The 19,549-nt window shown below is 38.1% G+C and overlaps 1 protein-coding gene across 1 annotated transcript in view; it reads left to right on the top strand.

Annotated features, from left to right (window-relative positions):
• Positions 1 to 1,118: 1,118 nt before the first annotated feature.
• Positions 1,119 to 19,549, top strand: part of Nedd4 (NEDD4 E3 ubiquitin protein ligase) — a 124,848-nt gene continuing 106,417 nt past the window's right edge. Inside the window, exons 1-2 of the mRNA XM_047540063.1 lie at positions 1,119 to 1,294; positions 15,310 to 15,383. Coding sequence (XP_047396019.1) covers positions 1,250 to 1,294; positions 15,310 to 15,383 — 119 coding nt within the window. The 5' untranslated portion in view covers positions 1,119 to 1,249. The remainder of the gene's footprint in view (positions 1,295 to 15,309; positions 15,384 to 19,549) is intronic.

Below are 19,549 nucleotides of genomic sequence, written 5' to 3' on the forward strand. Positions count from 1 at the left end.
CTAACTTGAACAACAGAAGCTTATAATTTTCCTCAGTTATTTTCATGGGTGTTTTATTTGTTCATTTATTTTGGTACTGGGGATCGAACCCAGGGGCACTCTACCACTGAGCTATATCCCCAGCCCTTTTCATTTTTTATTTTGAGACAGAGTCTCACTAAGTTGCCTAGTATCTAACTAAATTGTTGAGGCTGGCTTTGAACTTGCGATCCTCCTACCTCAGCCTCCCAAGTCGTTGGGATTACAGGCGTGCACCACCGCGCCCTGCTCATGGGTCCTTCTATTATGTGGTGTAAAATCCTTCAGACAGGAACTTTAAAAAGCATGATTATGCCACAGCACAGGAGGGTTCACGTTACCTCCCCAACCCCCTTCACTACCCTCCAGTGGAGCTGCTGATCAGTGAGAAGACAGGCAGGTTTAGAGCGTTGCAGTTCCACCGGGAGGCTGGACCGCGGATATTGGTGGGCTTTAAGGATAGATATACCACAGAACAGGAAATAGGTTGAGTCCGTAGTGTTCGCAAATCACAGGAAGAGAATTTCAGATTCTGAGTCCAAAGCTGATGAGATCCCTGCAGGCCTCCCCATTTGCTACCACACTCTGGCGGGCTTTCCCTGGCGGTCCCCAAGTCCAGCTTCTATTGGGATCAGCAGTCAGAATCCACACAAGAGCGTGGGGATTTAGGCTGGGACTAAGCACGCCTATTTCCAGGCATCTAGTCAGAGGCCGAGTTCTGGATCGGATCTCGGCGAGACTTGTTGCTGAGGAAAACCACAGCGTCGTTTCCCCGGGGAAGGGCTGACGTTACCCCGGCCTCCCCTGCCTGCGCGGCGCAGAGCCCCGGCGCTGCCCGACTCCCCCACCGGCCTGTCGGCACCAATCTCCGGGTGCCGCCTCGGGTGCTCTTTCCTTCCGCTCCCGGCCCAGCAAGCGCGTCCCCGCCGGCGAGCCCCTCCGCCCCCAGCCCCAGGCGCGCTCCCTCCTACTCCCGGACGCCCTCCAGGAGCGCCCCCCAGCCACGCGCGCCACCGTTCAGCCCGCGGAGCGCGCGCTGCCGGCCCTTTCCCGCCGCGCGGCCTCGTGCCACTAGCGCTGGCTCGCCGGGGGAGGCGCTGCGGCCGCAGGGGGAGTGCCTCCTCCTCTTCCTCCAACTCCTCCCCGCCTCCTCTCTCTTCTCCTCCTCCGCACTACGGTTCCCAGCCTCAGGCGGGGGCGAGCGCGTCCGGTTTGCTGGAAGCTTTCGGAAATGGCAACTTGCGCAGTGGAGGTATTCGGGCTCCTGGAGGACGAGGTGCGGGGGCCATAGGGTCGCGGGCGGGCTTCCCATCGCACTGTGCATCAGTTGGACCCGAGGAGGCAGCCGCGGTGCCAGCGGCGGCGGCCGGAGGCTCTGCTGTCTGCGCCTCCTCCCTCTGCGCTAGCCCGGGGAGTGCGCGAGGCGCCCTGGGCACCGTGGGGGCGTCCTGGAACACGCGGGCTCCCGGGGCTTGCAGTAAGGAGCAAGTCGGCGGACTCCACACCCCGCTCCTCCCGGAGCCGCGCCTTGTCAGTTTCCTTCAGGAAGTGTTGAGGAGCGGGGCGAGGCAGCGAGCTGGCTGAGTGCTCGAAGGGACGCACATCACCCCGCAGCGCCTTCCTGCGCACCCCTCCGCCCCCGGGGGCGCTCCGCGAACTCCCTGGGGGTGGGGCCAATTTCCTTGGTGCTTAGCATCCCGGCTGTTAAGTAGCCTGCACTGGCCGAGGTCCGGCTAACTTAACTTTATAGACTTTGATCTGGAGACTCCTAGTGAATTGTCATTACTTGTTTGATTTTTTTTCTTCTTTTTCTGAACCCCTTTTTAATCACCTAAGTGAAGACAGGAATAGGAACGCAGGCAATAAGATTTTCCCACCTATTTAGCAACAAGTGTCAAATGTGGGAAATTCACTCTTTATTTTATGATCTGCGTTGTTAAAAAATAAAGTCAAAAAGTTTAAATACTTTAAAGAACCTCCCACAGCTGTTCACTTTGAAAACTAAAGTTCTAGGATTTGAAGAAGATAATTTATATTGCTTGCCTAATTTATATTGCTTGCTTAGGTATCTTCCAATAATGTGGTAATAGTGCCTTTTCTTAGCAAGTTGGGATCTCTAGATGTCTTTCACATTTCTTCTGAGATCTTTTTGTTTATAAACTGAGTAATTTGTTAGTGTAGGCAGGTTATTTCAGGTTATTTTGAGAGTGCTTATGTGACGTGATTAGAATCTTGTCATTTGCAAGAACATGGATGGAACTGGGAAAGATTTTAAGTGAAATAAGCCAGGCACAGAAAGACAAGTACTGCATGATCTCACTCATATGTGCAATCTAAAAATGTTCATCTCATGGAAGTTGAGAGTAGAATGGTGGTTAACAGAGGCTGGGGGAGAATGGTGAGGGATGGAAGAGGTTAATCAGTGGCTACTAAGTTACAGTTAGATAGGGTCAAGAAGTTCTGGTGTGCTGTTACACAGCAGGGTGACTGTAGATATGGTGATGTACTGTATATTTCACAACGCCAGGAGAAAGAAGTTTGAATGTTTATCATTAAAAAATGATAAGTGTTTGAGGAGATAAATGATTTAAGCATTGTACAGTGGAAAGAGCTCAGAAATATTTATATTTTTATGTTTTTGTGTATCTGTTAAAATAAATTTTAAAATAATTTCTTAGTTATTGCTAAGCAAAGTGGAAATGGGCAAATAGTGGCAGCTAGAAGTTCCTCAGAAACAATCATCAGTATGTTATAGCTAAATGTAATGTTCTATCCAGTGCCCCTATTATTGTACTGTAGAAGACATAAGAAGGTAATGCAGCATTGCACCTATAATAACTTCCTTCTTATCAGTCAGTCATATCTCCCTGCCTGCCACATAACTGCAGTGCAGAGAACTTTAAGCTAGCATCCAGTGCAATCAGGCTGGTCTTGCACTAAAACTTCCCTGCCATTGCTACTCAGAAATAGGCCCTGTCATTCAAGATTTCTCATCTCACCTCCTTCCTGCAGAACCAATTGATCACAGACAAAATACCTAAAGGTATCATTCACCATCTGTTTTCTTCCTCTTGGTATACAGGATCTGTATTCTCAATTATCCCTCTTGCCCCTCTGCCCAGATGAAATAATACTAATTGTGGCATTTAGTGGGTGGTCAGTAGCAACTGGGGTCAGATACTCCACCCCTTGAAATGAGGATTTCCTGAACTTGCTGAAGGATTTGTAATTCTGGGAAGTTTCGTTTCATGGCATGAGGCCTACCCTATTCCCATGGTGGGGATCTGGCTGTGTGTTCCATGACTCAAATTTCCTTCCATCTCTCTGTCTTACTTTGTCCATGTTAAGGAAAAGAGTGAGATAAGAAGACAAGGGATATGATAAGAAAGCATCTCCCACTTCTGTTGTACTTGGGTTATTTATTCAACAGATTCATTAACTGTCTGCTCTGTGTTGTACATTATACTAAGGCACTGGGGATACAGAAAGAGAAATGACTGACAAATCTCAGTCTTAAAGCAGCTCACCATCTGGTGCAAAAGATGAAAGTTGCTTGTTTTCTGGTTGTAGTTACTGTCTCAACACTATCATTTGCCATTTATTTTCTAGTCCATCACAAAAATAGAAAGGGACCTTCAAGCCCCCTCCCCCCATCTTTTAAAAGAAGAAGAACACTACAACTATGTCACCTCTGAAACTCAAAGATTCATCTGGGAATAGGCAGCCCTCTGCTATTGATTAAAAGTAGAGAAGCTTTTCTGTTACAGCAATAGGAGATGATTCTTACAGATTTGAAACTGAAACAAAGAAAAATGAATAGAAATAGAATAGAATAGCATTGCCATTTAGTCAGTGTGTAGTGAATAGCTGCTGAGTCACACTGTATGAGCATATTAGAATTAAAGTATGCTGAAGTTTAGATCATAATATCTTTCACTTTTCAGTGAGTCGCAGCTCTTTTTCCACACATAGCTTTCTGTAAGAGGTTTTACATGCACAATTTTGCCTTTAAAGAATTAGTTAACTGGGCTGGGGTCATGGCTCAGAGGTAGAGCAGTCACCTAGCATGCAGGAGGTCCTGGGTTCGATCCTCGGCACCACATAAAAATAAAGGTATTGTGTCCACCTATAAATAAAACAAAAAATATAAAAAAAAAAAAGAATTAGTTAACTAAGGATGGAATGTAATATAATTTATATGTAATTTGGTCTGACAGTCACTTGGAATTAACAGTCGAGAATAACTTACTCATCTTTGGTGGGAAGAAGTATGATGGACCTGGGAATTGGAATTGAGCATCACTTTTAGCTCCTTCCAAGGAACCTCCCAATTATGTAGAGGCTGGAAAACTAAACACTCTGTTTTCCAGACTTAGGCAATTATTGTTCTGAATGTGGAATAGGTTCCCCCCATTAGATGCACTTTTTTGAGAGTTGTGATGTGGAAGTAAAGTGGAGCATATAGTTTTGTTTTTTGACATTTTCTGCTGATAAGCATAGTCATATAGACATTGAATTTTTCTACAAAAGTATTTCAGTATCAGGTAACTTGTTTTACAGGTATTGATAGGAAGTTGCAGAAGTCATGGTGGTGGCCCCTATACCAGATGTCTAGATTGGCTATATTCTGGTGGTGGTCCCTGTTACTCACGTATTCTTATCTCTCTGACTGGGACAGAGGTGGTAACTTCCTAGGTGGGCTGGTTATGCAGCAGTTTTCCAGGCCTCTGGACGTCCAGCCTAGAGCCAACCTAGAGCCTACCCCAGCTCTTCCAACAATTTTATAAGCACTTAATTCCCTCCATTGACTTCTTTCCTCTTAAAGAATTTAGAGGGGTTTTGTTTCCTATAACTGAAGCCTGACTGAAACAAGGCAAAGAAGAAAGGAAATAAAGGAGTTGAGACTCTACTGCCAGATTGGGAGTATAGTTTGCACGTATGAAGAATGGATATCTCTGGTGGCAACATCTACAGCAGTGCATAAACAACAGGGTAACTAAGAAGGGCATATTCTGACACTTCTGGACCCACTCAGGCTGAGCAGAAGCTGACCTTGCCTGCCAGCCCTGGCATCATACTAAATTTGGGAACAAACTTCCTAAAACTTTATGCACTACACACAAAGGAGGAGAAGCATAGTTGGAGCAGCAGCTATGTTAGTAATCTAGCCCAATCTTTCATGTGTTGTTTTTGCCACCACCACTTTTCTGCAACTTTTAAATTCCAGGGTCATACTATTTTATTAAGGTGGACACATATAGTTTACTTTTTAATAGTGTATTTTAAACCAGCAGAAAAGTTGAAAGTATAGCACAAAGAACTCCAATATCCTCCTGCAGGTTCTCCAGATTTTGACATCTCACCACCATTGCTCCCTAACCTTTACCCCCATTTTTGTCGCTTTTTTCTGAACATTTGAGGATAAACTTTAGACACATCCCTATCATCTTTAAATATTCTAGTGAGTATTTTTCTAAAACAAGAATTCTGTCCAACATAACCATATACTCCTCCAAGCTAGGAAATCAGTATTGATACAATATCATCTAATCCACAGATACCATGCAAGTTTTTTTGTTTTGTTTTATTTTTTTATTTTTATTTTATTATTTTGGTACTGGGCATTGAACCCAGGGGTGCTTAATCACTGAGCCACATCCCTAGCCCTTTTTTGTATTTAATATTTTTTATTTAGAGACAGGGTCTCACTGAGTTGCTTAGGACCTCCTAAATTGCTGAGGTTGGCCTTGAACTCACCATCCTCCTGCCTCAACCTCCCAAGCTGCTGGGATTACAGGCTTGTGCCACCACGCCCAGCCACCATGCAAGTTTTTTTTTTTTTTTTGGTGGTGCTGGGGATTTGAACCCAGGGCCCTGTGCTTGTGAGGCAAGTACTCTACCAACTGAGCTATATCCCCAGCCCCACAAGTTTTGATAAGTGTTTCTCTTTTCCTTTCTGGTCCAAGATCCCATCTGGGAACATATATTGCATTTGCTTGTCATGTCTTTGCACTCTTTTCTAACCTGGGACCCACTCTTCCAGTCTATACCCTACCTGCCTGTAGTTACCACTGGTTTAATCCCTGTCAGGGGATTAATTTGCTGATTAGGTTAAGACTCTCATAACCTAAACATTTCACCTCTAAACCTTCTCGCTTTGGCTCACACCTGAGCTTTTGGGGACACCTAATATCTAAGCCATACAAATGATTACTATTTTGTGGGCACATATTCTGAGATTATGCCAATATTCTATTCCTCATCAAATATTCATCCTCTGTTTTAGCATATATTGATTAGTTCTGTCTGAATCAAACATCCCTGTGTTTTATTTCCATTCTTATTAGTTGGCATTCTGTGTAAGAAGAGCTTTTTCTTTCCTCCCTATTATTTATTTGCTTATTTATTTATATTAATATAGACTTATGGAATCCCACTTTATTCAGTGGGTTGTAATTGAGTACTGTCATTAAATATTTTGGTCCCATATGGTCAGTGGGAGTCCTTTCAAGGAAGTTTATAGGCCCTCATAATGAGTGCCCATCATTTCTTGAATACTTCATTACTTTATGGCAGAAGATGTTTCAGTCTTGTACTTTTCCTGGCACAGTTCCGTCTGGAATCAGCCATTTTTCCTAGGAGTGCTGGTTCCATCTGGTAGAAAATGGTTTTTAGAAACCAAAATCTGAGTGGTTAGTGGGCTCATTGCTCCTGGAATGTGTTCTTCAGCTTCATCAGTGAACACAGTTAAGAAATTGTGTGTGTGTGTGTGTGTGTGTGTGTGTGTGTGTGTACTGAATAGACATACCTATAGCTATTTCTTTGTCAATCTGTGTACGTTTACTTCAAAATCATTAATTCATACTGATTTAAAACTATTAAAAACTAACAATTTAACTGTAAGTATCATTTCTAACAGTGAAAAATCTGATTTTCATTATATGTAACATATTAACTTATGTAATTCATTTACTTATATATTCAGTGTAACTAATTTCCCAGCCATACCAACATCTCTGTGACTTCTGTGTCCCCCTTTCAGCTGTCTGCATCCTTGAACACAAGTGAGAATATAGCTGTTGCATTTCTAGGCCTCACCTCTTCCAGTGGGCACCCTGCTGATACATCTCCATGGGATGCCTTCCTCCTCTCAGTGTCCCGATGCTGGTAAAAATAAGGATCATGCATCTCCTCAAAACTCCTCTCTCCCACACACCCTGCCTATGGTGGACCTGCTGTTTACTCCTTTGCACAAGGAACAGAAGAGAAGGACATATAGACGTGTTTGTGTGTATCATGTATACACACACACACATAAAACAGTTAACTATTAGGACTTTACATAATGCATAAGAGTAGAATTTTGGAACTAAAAGGGATCTTGTATATAAATAAATCACTTAGGGCAAGTGCAGGAGTATAGATAATGAGATTTAATAGGTTGACATTCTGGCTCTGTCACTTTCTTAGTGATCTTGTGAAATCATTTAACTTCTGTGAGAGCAGGATATTTAAATCAGCTGATTTTCCCATCCCCTGGCTGCCTGTGGTATTAGACATTTCTTAACTCCAGCACCTAGAGATGTAAGAACCTATTGAACACAACTGGAATGAGTCAGATTGCTGATTTGAACTGTTAAATCCACCATTCTACTGAACTCTGTGGCAGTCTATGTTACTACCTTCTTCCTTAAAGTTTCTATTCATTCTGGCTCCCTTGCCAATCTTATTAAGTTTTAAGAGGATAAATGAATGGAGTGGGTAGAAGAATTCTGAAGATAAATGCAAGGAGTAAGGCACAGGACAAACAAAAGGGTTTCAGTCAGTCTTTTCTGAAGGTCTTAGAGAATGAATCTGCCTGTAGCCCATTAATATAATTCATGGCTTGGCCAAAGTGTCTGGCTTCATTGATGTGAGACATTTGGGGGCACTGAAGAGAATAATAGAAGCACATGATCATGGGAGTGCATAAAGATGCATTAGTGAAAATTGTCTTCAGGGAACAGAGTCACCTATATATAATTATAGCAGCCTTTAACTGAACACTTGCTGTATGCCAGGTTTCAGGTGAAATGTTTTCATACTGTAGCTTTAATCATCACACAATCTTGTGAAAGCAGATAGTATCATCCACATTTTACAGATAAGGAATCCAAGATACTGGTTTTCTCAAGAACTCTCTCTCAGTAGTTAGCAGATCTGAGATTGAAACTCAGGTCTCTTCAGAACCCAAAACTTGGTCTTTCCACTTTCCTGCTGCAAATGGTTGTCCATGTGAAATACTTTAACTGAAGAGACTCTTCAGGTGCATTGTTGGCTGCAATTGTTATGTTCTTACTTCCCCTTCTTGTCTTCTCTTTTTAATACTTTTAGATGGGCTTCTGGAATACTTAAAGTTCATAGTTGCTTAACAAATTGTGTTGACCACTTGCTGTGTGTCAGGCATCTAGACAGGACATGAGCTAATAATGATGGACAATAGGGGCTGGGGTTGTAGCATGGTGGTAGAGCATTTGCCTAGCTTGTGTAAGGCACAAGGTTTGATTCTAAGCACCACATATAAATAAATTAAGGTCCTTTGATAACTAGAAAAAATATTGAAAAAAATAATGATGGGCTGGGGATATAGCTCAGTTGGTAGAGTGCTTGCCTTGCAAGCCCAGAGCCCTGGGTTTGATCCCCAGCATCACAAAAAAAAAAAAAAAAAAAAAAAAAAAAAAAAAGATGGACAACAGATTTTACTGAATTTAGAGCCTACAGGGACATTAAGTCACTAATCAGGCATCCATATTTTATAAATGTTGTGAAGGAAAAGGAATGTAAGATGTAAGCATATAATTAATCTTGTGTGATGGGGAGGAGGGGAGAGTGTCAGGGAAGGCTGATGAAGTCACATTTAAACTGAAATTAAGGATGAACAAGCATTAGGTGAGGAGTGAAGCAGAAGACTTCTGGATAGACAGAACTGCTTGTGCAAACGGTGAGATGGAGAAGAACACAGGAGGGGTGAAGGGGTAGAGAAAGAAAGAGAGCACAAGATGAGACTGGAGAGGAGGGTCCTGTTAAGATTTGGGAACTGAATCCAAAGTGGAATGGAAGTTAATTAAACACACATGTGAACACACATCATCATCATCATCATCATCATCATCATCAACATTGTCATTGTTTTTTACAGTTAATGTTTGTTCCTCACGTATTTCACTTTTTCTGTCTGTTATTTCTTCATTTCTTCTTGTTTCTCTGGCTTTCCATTTGGGATCACATTTTTTCCTGGCTAAGGTACATTCTTTAGAATTTCTAAGTATTTCTGGTAGTGAATTTTGTTTTTGTTTGAAAATTTATTTTGGCTTCCTTCATTTGGGGGGTTGGGGGGAGGAGTAAAATTCACAGACAGTGAAATGTACAGATTTTAAATATACAATTTGATGATTTTCAATAGCATGCACAGCCAGCAACCTGATTAAGGTATGGAATATTTTTGTGACTCCAGAATGCTCTCTTGGGTCCCTTTCCAGTCCGATCATCTTCTCCACTCTCCATAGGCAATTTCTATAACCATGGATTACTTTTAGCTGTTCTGGAATTTCATATGAATGGAATTTTACCTTATTACTCTTATAGGGCTTGTTTCTTTTTTTAACATAATGTGTTTGATAGTCACCTACGTGGTTGAATCCTTAGCTCATTTCTTTTATTGCTGAGTATTCCTCCTCTGGTGAGCACTATGCCTCTGTATAAACCAGATGTTTATTCATTCTCCTTTTTTTTTTTTTTTGGGTGCTGGGGATCGAACCCAGGGCCTTGTGCTTACAAGGCAAGCACTCTACCGACTGAGCTACCTCCCCAGCCCCTATTCATTCTCCTTTGATGGACATGTTGATTGGTTCCAGCTTTTGACTATTATGAACAAACCCATTGTGAACATTTACAAATCTTTTTTATGAATATATATTTTCATTTCTCTTGTGTAAATACCTAAAGATGGAATTTCTGGGTCATAGAGTAGAATATGTTTGACTTTATAAAAAGCTGCCAAATGGTTTTCCATAGTGATTGTACCGGTTTAAACCCACCAATGGTAAAGGAATGTTCAAGTTGGTCTATATTCTTTCAGCAACGTTTGAAGTTTCTGACAAAACTTTCTATCTACCTGTATGTCTTAGCCTTCCAGTAACCAATGTTATCGGCTTCATGTGGATCCTTCCAGAGATATTCTATTCATAAATCAACAGATACAGTGCTATCACATTTAAAAGTAGTGTTAAGATATAAAGCAATGGTGAGCTGTTCTTTCTTTGAAATTACATAGTACTAACTGAACAAAGTTTATTATTCTAAATGTAACTACATTAATGACAGCACATTCCTTTCCTATACCCATGCTGTATGCCTATGGTTCTTTTTCTTTTCTTTTCTTTCTTTCTTTCTTTTTTTTTTTTTTTTGGTACCAGGGATTGAACACAGGGGTGCTTCACCACAGCCATTTTTATTTTTTTACTTTGAGACAGGGTCTTGTTGAGTTTCTTAGGGCCTAACTAAGTTGCTGAGGCTGGCTTTGAACTTGCAATCCTCCTGCCTCAGCTTCCTGAGGGGCTAGAATTACAGTCTTGTGCCACTTTGCCCAGCATGTATTACAGTTACAGTCTTAGGTGCTGGTTGTTGCTCATTCTGAGAGTAAGCAAATTCCACTGCACCTAGTTATACCTATGGGTCTCAACTTCAGTGTCCACCAGAATCACTTGCAGAGTTTGTTAAAAACACTGACTACCTTAGAGTATCTGATTCAGTAGGTTCAAGGTCTTAAAATTGCATATGCAACACATTCCCATGTGATGTTCATACTACTGGTCCAGAGAATACTGTTGGAGAACCACTGTTCTCTCTTCAAGCTAAGGGTTCTGGGTATTGGTTTTTATCATGGTTGTTACCATCAAAACCTCCTGCATAGTTTTAACTTATGCATAACAAATATACACACACATATATATAGCAATCATAGAATCCAGATTTTAAGAGAGTTCTGATTTTATATTTTATTTCCTAGTAAAAGTGGTCTACCTTTTATATATTTGTAAATGGTTTCAAATAAATTCATACAAAAGAGAAAGAAAACTGTTGTCAATCCATAGGTTCTGATTTTTAGTTTGGAAAATATGGTCACCTAACATTGTATAGCATATGTTGCTCAAAAAATACAAGTGTGTATAGTCCTCCCTCTCACCCTAGCAATTTTTTTCTTAAATATTCAGTGTTCACACATTCATACCATATACAGTGTAATTCACAATGAATCATTGTATCGTAGTTTATAGTTATCTCTTGTAAATTTTTTGTTTGCTTTTTTTTCTGTACACTTTTCACAAACTTAATTGCTGTTAGCTTTAAAAGCACTTGGTGCAGGAAAAAAAAAATAGACATATATATGAAATGAACCTATGTATAGAGAATGCTACCCATTCCTGAGCCTATGCTGTAGAGCCATTATCTGTGGCTTCTGTGCCATCATGATGGAATTTCTGTTCATCTCTTTTCTCCAAAAGAATCCACTATTTCCTTAATCTCTTGTCTTCCTTTTTCTTAACTTATTACCCTTATTTGGTGGCATACATCCTCTAGGTGAGTGGTAGATACTGTTGAAAGGAGAAACTCACAGTAGGATCATCCAACCCTACCATTTCATTTCATTCTATATCTTGCTGAATTCTTTAGAAGATCGAAAGATTAGTTTCTTAGGCTTTAGAATCTCAGTTTTTTACTTTTTTTGGTGGCAGGGGTAGTAGGGATTGAACCCATGGGAGACCTATCACTGAGCTCCATCCCTAACCTTTATTTTTGTTTTTGCTGAAGTTCTCACTAAATTGTTGAGGCTGGTCTTGAACTTTCAATCCTCCTGCCTCAGCATCCTGAGTCACTGGGATTATAGGCATCTGCCACTGTACCAGCCCCCTTTCACAGTTTTTATAGTGAAGAAGGTCGTAAAGTATATTATTTCAGATACAAGATAGTGTGTGATAAATGCTGTGTGAATGAGCCTCCAACTTTGAGAAAAGTAATTTCAACTATGAAGACTTTTAGGGAAGATATTGTCTGAGCCTTGAGGAAAGAACAAAAATTTTTTTTTTTTTTTTTTTTTTTAAGAAAATGTATGATGTGGGCTGGGGTTGTAGTTCAGTGGTAGAACACTTGCCTTGCATGTATGAAGCTCTGGGTTTGATCCTCAGCACCACATAAAAACAAATAAATAAAATAAAGGTATTGTGTCCATGTACAGCTAAATATATATATTTTTTAAACAGAAAAAGTATAATGTAAAATTTATAAAATATTTAGCAAGTAAAAAATTTTCATGATCTCATTAACAGTTACATTCAAGATTTCGTATTTCTTCCTACCCTTTATCCATCTATACATTTTAGAGTTAGATTCATCATCCCCATCCTCCCTCCATTAACATATAATTCTCTGCCAAGTAAAATTGATTTAAATGACTTTAAAGCATTCTGCTCAGATGATACAGAACTTTAACAGAATAGTAAGAGAACCTGTCATTATAAAAACTAAATAAACCTAGCATTATAAAAAACTCAATACAGGAAATATGTAGATAAAGATAATTTTAAAGTTGTCTTATGAGGTTGGGGAACAACAGAAGGTTGAGAAAAGAATGAAGAGAGTAACAAAAGATAAATTCTCCCAATACCTATAAGAGATGGAAAGATCTGAGATTCTGCATTTCGTTTCCCTGTTTGGGGGGATTGATGGGACCTTAAAGGGTGTTTAATAGGTATGTTCATGAATTGTACTGAAAATCTCAGCCCTAGACAGCTGCCTTGAATTACTGAAGCCATCTACATAGATAACATTACAGCACATTACCTGTTTTATTCTCCTCTTTGCCTGCAGTTTGCAACCTCATTTTACTTTAAAAATTAATCAAACTCCCTTTACTTACGAGTAGGAGAGGACAGATTCAAGGTTTAGTGAAGAGCTCTGCTGTGTTTGAGAATAATATTCCCATCTCTGTTTTAATTAAAAGATGATCTTTAATTTTTATTTCCTTTTTATTCATTTGAGCTCCAGCCAGATTTCTGTTAACATCACTCTTAGTATCAAAATCTATTGAAGAGTTTCAATTCCATTTGCAGCATTTACATTGCTCCCCTTCATTTTCAAAAACGATGTGAGAGTTTAGGACCTCTGGCAAAATACCTTAACCATTTTCAGTTATGAAGTTATAATGTGAAGATGCAAGTATGAAAATAAAGTGGCATTTTTAGTTCAGTTTTGTGAAATTCTTTCAATCACTATAGCTTCAATTAACCAAAACATTTAAATAAGTAACTAGTTTTAATTTTGGGAGTGCGAATTGCAAGAAGAAAGTTTAAAAATTAAGTGTGTCAGTGACTGCTAGTAATTTATAATCCTCCAGAATTGTTTTTAATTAATGTTTGTTGCATTTTCTCTAGGAGATGGGGGAACATTTCAGTCAAGGCTACATAGATAGTTTTGGGGAGTATTGTTTTGTTTTGTTTTGTTTTGTTTTGTTTTGTTTTGTTTTTGGTACCAGGGATTGAACCCAGAGGAACTCAACCACTGAGCCACATCCTCAGTTCTTTTTGTATTTTATTTAGAGACAGGGTCTCACTGAGTTGCCTAGGGCCTCCCTAAGTTTTTGAGGCTGTGTTTGAACTCACTATCCTCCTGCCTCAGCTTCCTGAGTAGCTGGGACTACAGGTGTGAGCCACCATGCCCAGCAGGAATAGCTTTTAATACCAGGAACTCCAGAAATATGAATTAATCTTTTTAGAGGGATATAATTTTCTCAGTGAAGGTCATATGCAAGTTATAAACATTATTTGAGCTTAGAAAAGATAACTAACATTGTTTGTCACTTTTTATTACACTTTACCACTTGAAAAAATTTTTTCTTGTTAATTAAGTCATCATAGAAAAGATTTTTTAATGTCCAGAAATAAGTTTTGGAGATTCATACCTGTTTAATGTAATTCAGTTACTTCCCAACCAACTGATGCAGTGAGAATTTGTCTCTAGAACCAAGAGAATATTTCAGTTGGCTATTTATTCAGTGACCTGCCAGAAAAATAAAAAAGTAGTCAGGACCTCTCTTCAGATGTTAGGAAATAATCCCCTTAGAAAACTGAAATGTCAATTTTCATATTTTCCTCTCTGATATTCAGTTCTGTCTTTATTTTTGATATCTGAGGATTTTTTCTTCCTTCTTGCTTTCTTTTTTGCTCTTAGACTTTATCTAGAAGTTGCTTTTGTAGGTAGTGAAAGATAGTGATTGATATTGTTAACTTCTTTATTCATTTTTAATCTATGAATTTTAGAATTATTTGCTAAGATTCCTAAATAAATTAAGGGGGTGGGTGGATTTGTGTTTAATTTGTGGATTTCTTTGGAGAAAATACATGACTTAGTATTAACTATTTCTATCTATAACCATAATTAATTTCTCCATTTATGTCTTTTTTGTGTTTTTAAATTTATTTTATAACCTTATCCATAGAATTTTTTACATTTCTTATTTTATTTCTGTGTCTAGCAGTTTTATTTACTTGTGAATTTTTAAATATGCATTTTTTATGTTTTCTTACCCTTGTTATTTTGAACAATTTTAAATTTATAAGACAGAATAGTATACTGCACACTTTATATCTATAAACCAGCTCTACAACTTGGTACATTTTTTAAAATTTCCCTTTGTTTACATTTACATAGACACATGGACACATTTACCAATTACATTAAGCCAATTGAGAGTAAGTTGCAACCTTTATGTCACTTAATCCTAAGTATTTCAGTATAAATCTCTTAAACTAGGACATTCTTATATGACACCTTAATACCATTATGATAGTCAAGATATTTAGTATTTGGTACATTACAGTATCAATCTATTATAGTATTCTATAGTCTTTTGAATTGGAAATTTAAAACAATTACTTTTTCTAAGTAGCTATGATTTTGTGTTATGTACATATCAATAATGATAAATGCTTATTAGTTTTAATACTCTTAGCTTTAGATTTTCTTGGAAGTAATGGCAGATTCTTATTCAGTGTGATCATTTGACTTAGTTTTTTTTCTTTTTGTACATAGTCAAGTCATCTACAGGTAATTTAGTTTTCATGTTCTATACAGCTATTAGTATTAATCAAATTAATCTTGAAAAATATTCTTCCCATTAATTTTAATATTCTAATTACTTGTGTCTTGGTTGAGTTACAAGTGCATAAAAATAAAATATAAATTTTTATATTCTAGGAAAATTCACGAATTGTGAGGGTAAAAGTTATAGCTGGAATAGGCCTTGCCAAGAAGGATATTTTGGGAGCTAGGTAAGTATATAAAATTGGGTTGGAATTTTAAAACTTTTCATTTGTTAATTAATTTTTTCCTAAATTTTAGTTCCATGAAAATGTGAATAATATTATTAGTAAATTGTTATGCAAAATGAACAAAATTTCCTATTTGGGTGGTTTAGTCAATCTCTTCTTACTTGAATTACTGAATTTGTGAAATTAGGCAGAGGTGTAAATCAGAGTGGTAGTTATTAGATTCATTATTGAGTTCTGTCTCCAGAAATTTGTAAGATTCTAATCTTACAAATCCCTTAGCAGATAACAACCGTAAATTATGGATGATATGAAAAGCAACAACATGAACATAGTGTAACTTGAACAGAGCAGGCAGTTTCTGGTGGGAGCCTGCACTTGAAGGAAGAAGATTATACTGAGTTCAGAATGTTATACAGTAGTCTGAGGCCAGGTGGAATCAGAACTCACAAAATTATAGTCTTTATGGCCAGGGAAACCTCCACAGGTCTGATTTAAAGAAAACATGGCACTGGTGAAGATTCTGTAAGGGAAAGACCTGGAGAGCTCAAAAATTCAGCTGATAACAGAAGATCTGAACAAAGATCAGTTATTGCCCAAGAAAGAGGGTTTGTGGCCCTTGTCCTAACAAGATAATCTATCACATGATAAAATAAGCAAGCAAATAAATCATCAGAAAAATAGCAGAATCCAGAGTCTCTCTAACTTGACATTTATAATGTTTGGGGTATATAATAAAATTACCTGATCTAAAAAGAACCAGGAAAATGGAACACATATCTGTAGAGAAAAGAAAATATGCTCACAATAAATCAAAAGATAGGAAATTCAGGAATGAAATAGAAACCATTAAAAATGAAAATTATTGAACCGAAAAATACAGTGATTGAAATTAAAATTGTTGAATGAATTTAATAGCAGAATGGAGATTTAAAAATTAACCGAATTTAAAGATAGATCAATAGAAATTACTACCTGGTTTGAAGATCAGAGAAAAATATCAGGGGAAAAAATGAACAGAGCCTCAGGGATTTGTTAGGTAGTATCAAGCAGTCTGACATACATAGAGTTGGAGTCCCAGAGAGATGAGAGATAAGGAATGAGGCAAAACATATTTGAAGAAATAACAGCCAATTTTTTTTTTTTCAAATTTGATGCAACACATAAATTTATATAAAAAACACCAAGTAGGATTAACACCTAAAAGCACATTGAGGTACATAAAAGTCAAACTATTGAAAGCCAAATTTAAAGAAAAAATTCCTAACAAAGAGAAAACAATGATACATTACATACAGAGGAACTACAAACCAATTAAAAGCTGACCTCTTATCAGAAACTATAGAGGCCAGCAGAAGATGGAACAGTAGAATAACAATTGTCAATCCAGAATTCTATATTTAGTAAAAATATCCTCCAAGACTGCTGACAAAATAACAACAGTTTTAGAAAAAAGAAAACAATGAGAGTTTGTCATTGGCAGAGTACTCTGTAAAAAGCATTGACATTCTTCCAGCTGAACATTGATACCAGATGGAAACTCAGAAAGAGATAAAGAACATAAAAAATGTTAAACATCTGAGAATATACAAAGACCTTTTGCTTTTTTCTTCATATCTCTTTAAATAAAGCATACTCCTGTTTAAAACACAGCTTATAACCTTGTCTTATGGTTTTATATTGTAAGTAAATGAGGCACCTACAATGACTCTAGCATAAAGGACAAGTTGTGTGTGTGTGTGTGTGTGTGTGTGTGTGTGTGTGTGTGTGTGTTGGACTGTTTGGTAGAATGGTACCATATGAAATGTAAATGAAATTAAAAATTAAGGGTATATGTTATAATATATAGATAAAGCATTTAAAATAATGCAGAGAATTATAGATTTTTAAGTGGGTATTTTTAATGAAATTCTTGAAAAATTAAAAAAGCCAGGAAAGAAAGAACAAATGATCAAATTAAAAAAAAGGAAGGCAGTGAAAAACAAATAATGAATTTGTAGACCAAAATCAAATAATATCAGTAATTACATTAAACATTGATGGACAAAGATAACTACAAGGCAGAGGTTGTTACAATAAATTAAAAAACAAGACCCAACTATATATTGTTGATGAGAGGTGCACTTAAAATATAAAGATGTAGCTAAGTGGAAGGAAAGTAGATGTAAAAAGATGTGTCATGCAAAGGACAAGATAAATGGACTGAAATGAATATATTATAATCTGATAAGACACAGTTCAACACAAAAAACATCCCAACTTTTCATAATGTTAAAAATAAAATCATCGAGAATACCTGTGTATGTGCCTGTTAACAGAACTTGAAAATACACGAGTCAAAAAACATATTAATCAAAATTTGACACAATTAAAGGGGAAAATTTAAAATTCCACAATCACAGATAAAGATATTAACACCTCTCTTTCAGAAATTGATTTTTAAAAGCAACAAAAATATAAATTTGAACAATATTACTAGTAACTTTGGCCTAAAAACCACTGTTCTTAACAACTGCAAAATAGGCATTCTTTACAATTGTACATAGTACATTCATAGGCATAGACCATATGAATATTATTTATCATTGTATAACAATATTACCAAACTTAATGGCTTAAAAGAATACACATTTATTCTCTCTCAGTTTCTGTGGGTCAGAAACCCCTCTATTATTTAGCTGGATCCACTGCTTTAGAGTTTTGCACAGTGACTATATTTTTTTCTCAGTAGTCATGAGATCTCTCTCCAGTGTCTACAAACTCTAACGCTACTCTGGTGGCCCTCCGAGGATTTGGTCATAGGTCTTCACAGCGTGCCTGTCCTGGAACTTCTTCATCCTGGTCGAAGTGTGTAACGCATGACCAAATGTGCCTCTCACAGGAAACTTGCATAAGATGCCCTTGTGACTCTGTCATTTATTCCTTCCAAGATAGCCACTCCCTAGGAGAGCATTGACCCAAGAAAGAAGTTAGGTGCAGGTGCCTCAATCAGATGAGACACAGGAAACAACTTAAGAAAACACATAGAATAACAGAAACAGTTTGTTACAAGAGGGTAACACACCTCACGGGGAAATGGGAAGTGGGAGCCATAGAGGATGTGCACACTCAACAATGGTTGGGGGCAGGAGAGACAGAGCTGTGGTCTGAGGCCTTTATTGGGGTCCAAAGTATAACCCAAGTGAATTTCCATATCTGCCTAATCCAAATGGGGCACAGGTCAGTGAGGCAACTCAAGTAGATTGTATCTCCTGGTAGCTACCAGGAGGCTGTGGTATAAGGCAGATATCTGAAACAATCACCATAAGAAACTGAAAGGAGGTAGAAAACTGGAAACTGTATCAAAGGTTTGTTTCTAGTATGAGAAATTTCATCATATATTCAAAGTGGATGCCAAGGCAACATAAAATTTTAGGAATTCACCATAACTGCAGGGAGGGTACTGGCCAGGGCTGTGCTATCTGGGGATTGCTTGGAGAAGGGTCCACTTCCACGCTAATGTGGTTTTTGGCAGCATTCAGTTCCTTGCAGACTCCCAGTCAGAGCTCTGGTTTTTTGCTGCCTGTTAGCTGGAGGCCACCCTCGGCTTTCTGCTTTGATCTCCCTTGGGCAGCTCACGTGCTGGCAGGTTTCTTCTTCACAACTAGACAAGGAGTGTCTTCCAGCAGGATGGGTTACAGTTTATGTAATATAATCACATATGTATTATCACCTTGACCATAATCTTTTGGTTAGAATCTACAGGTTCTTTCATTTAAGAGGAGGGGAACACGAAGGGTATGAATCTTAGGAATTGGGGATAATTGAGCTACCCTAGAGTCTGTGTGGCACAGCATGCTGGACCATAAAACAGTAAGTCAAAACTGCAAAATACACATTCTTTTCAAGCACACATGGTACATTCACCAATGCAGACCATGCGTGGGCCATAGAACAAGACTCAGTTTTGAAAAGATTGAACATATAGAGGATGTTCTCTGATAACAATGGAATTAAATTAGAAATCATTGTGATCTAGAAAACCTATAAATATTTATAAATGAAAAAGCATATTTTTAAATTGTAGATTATGGAAGTCCCAAGAGAAATTAGAAAACATTTTGAACTAAAAAGGACAGCACAGCAGTATCACAATTTGTGAGATATGGTGCTATGGTTTGAATGTGTAT

The sequence above is a fragment of the Sciurus carolinensis genome, chromosome 2 (genome assembly GCF_902686445.1).
Source record: "Sciurus carolinensis chromosome 2, mSciCar1.2, whole genome shotgun sequence".
In the NCBI taxonomy this organism is placed as follows: domain Eukaryota; kingdom Metazoa; phylum Chordata; class Mammalia; order Rodentia; family Sciuridae; genus Sciurus; species Sciurus carolinensis.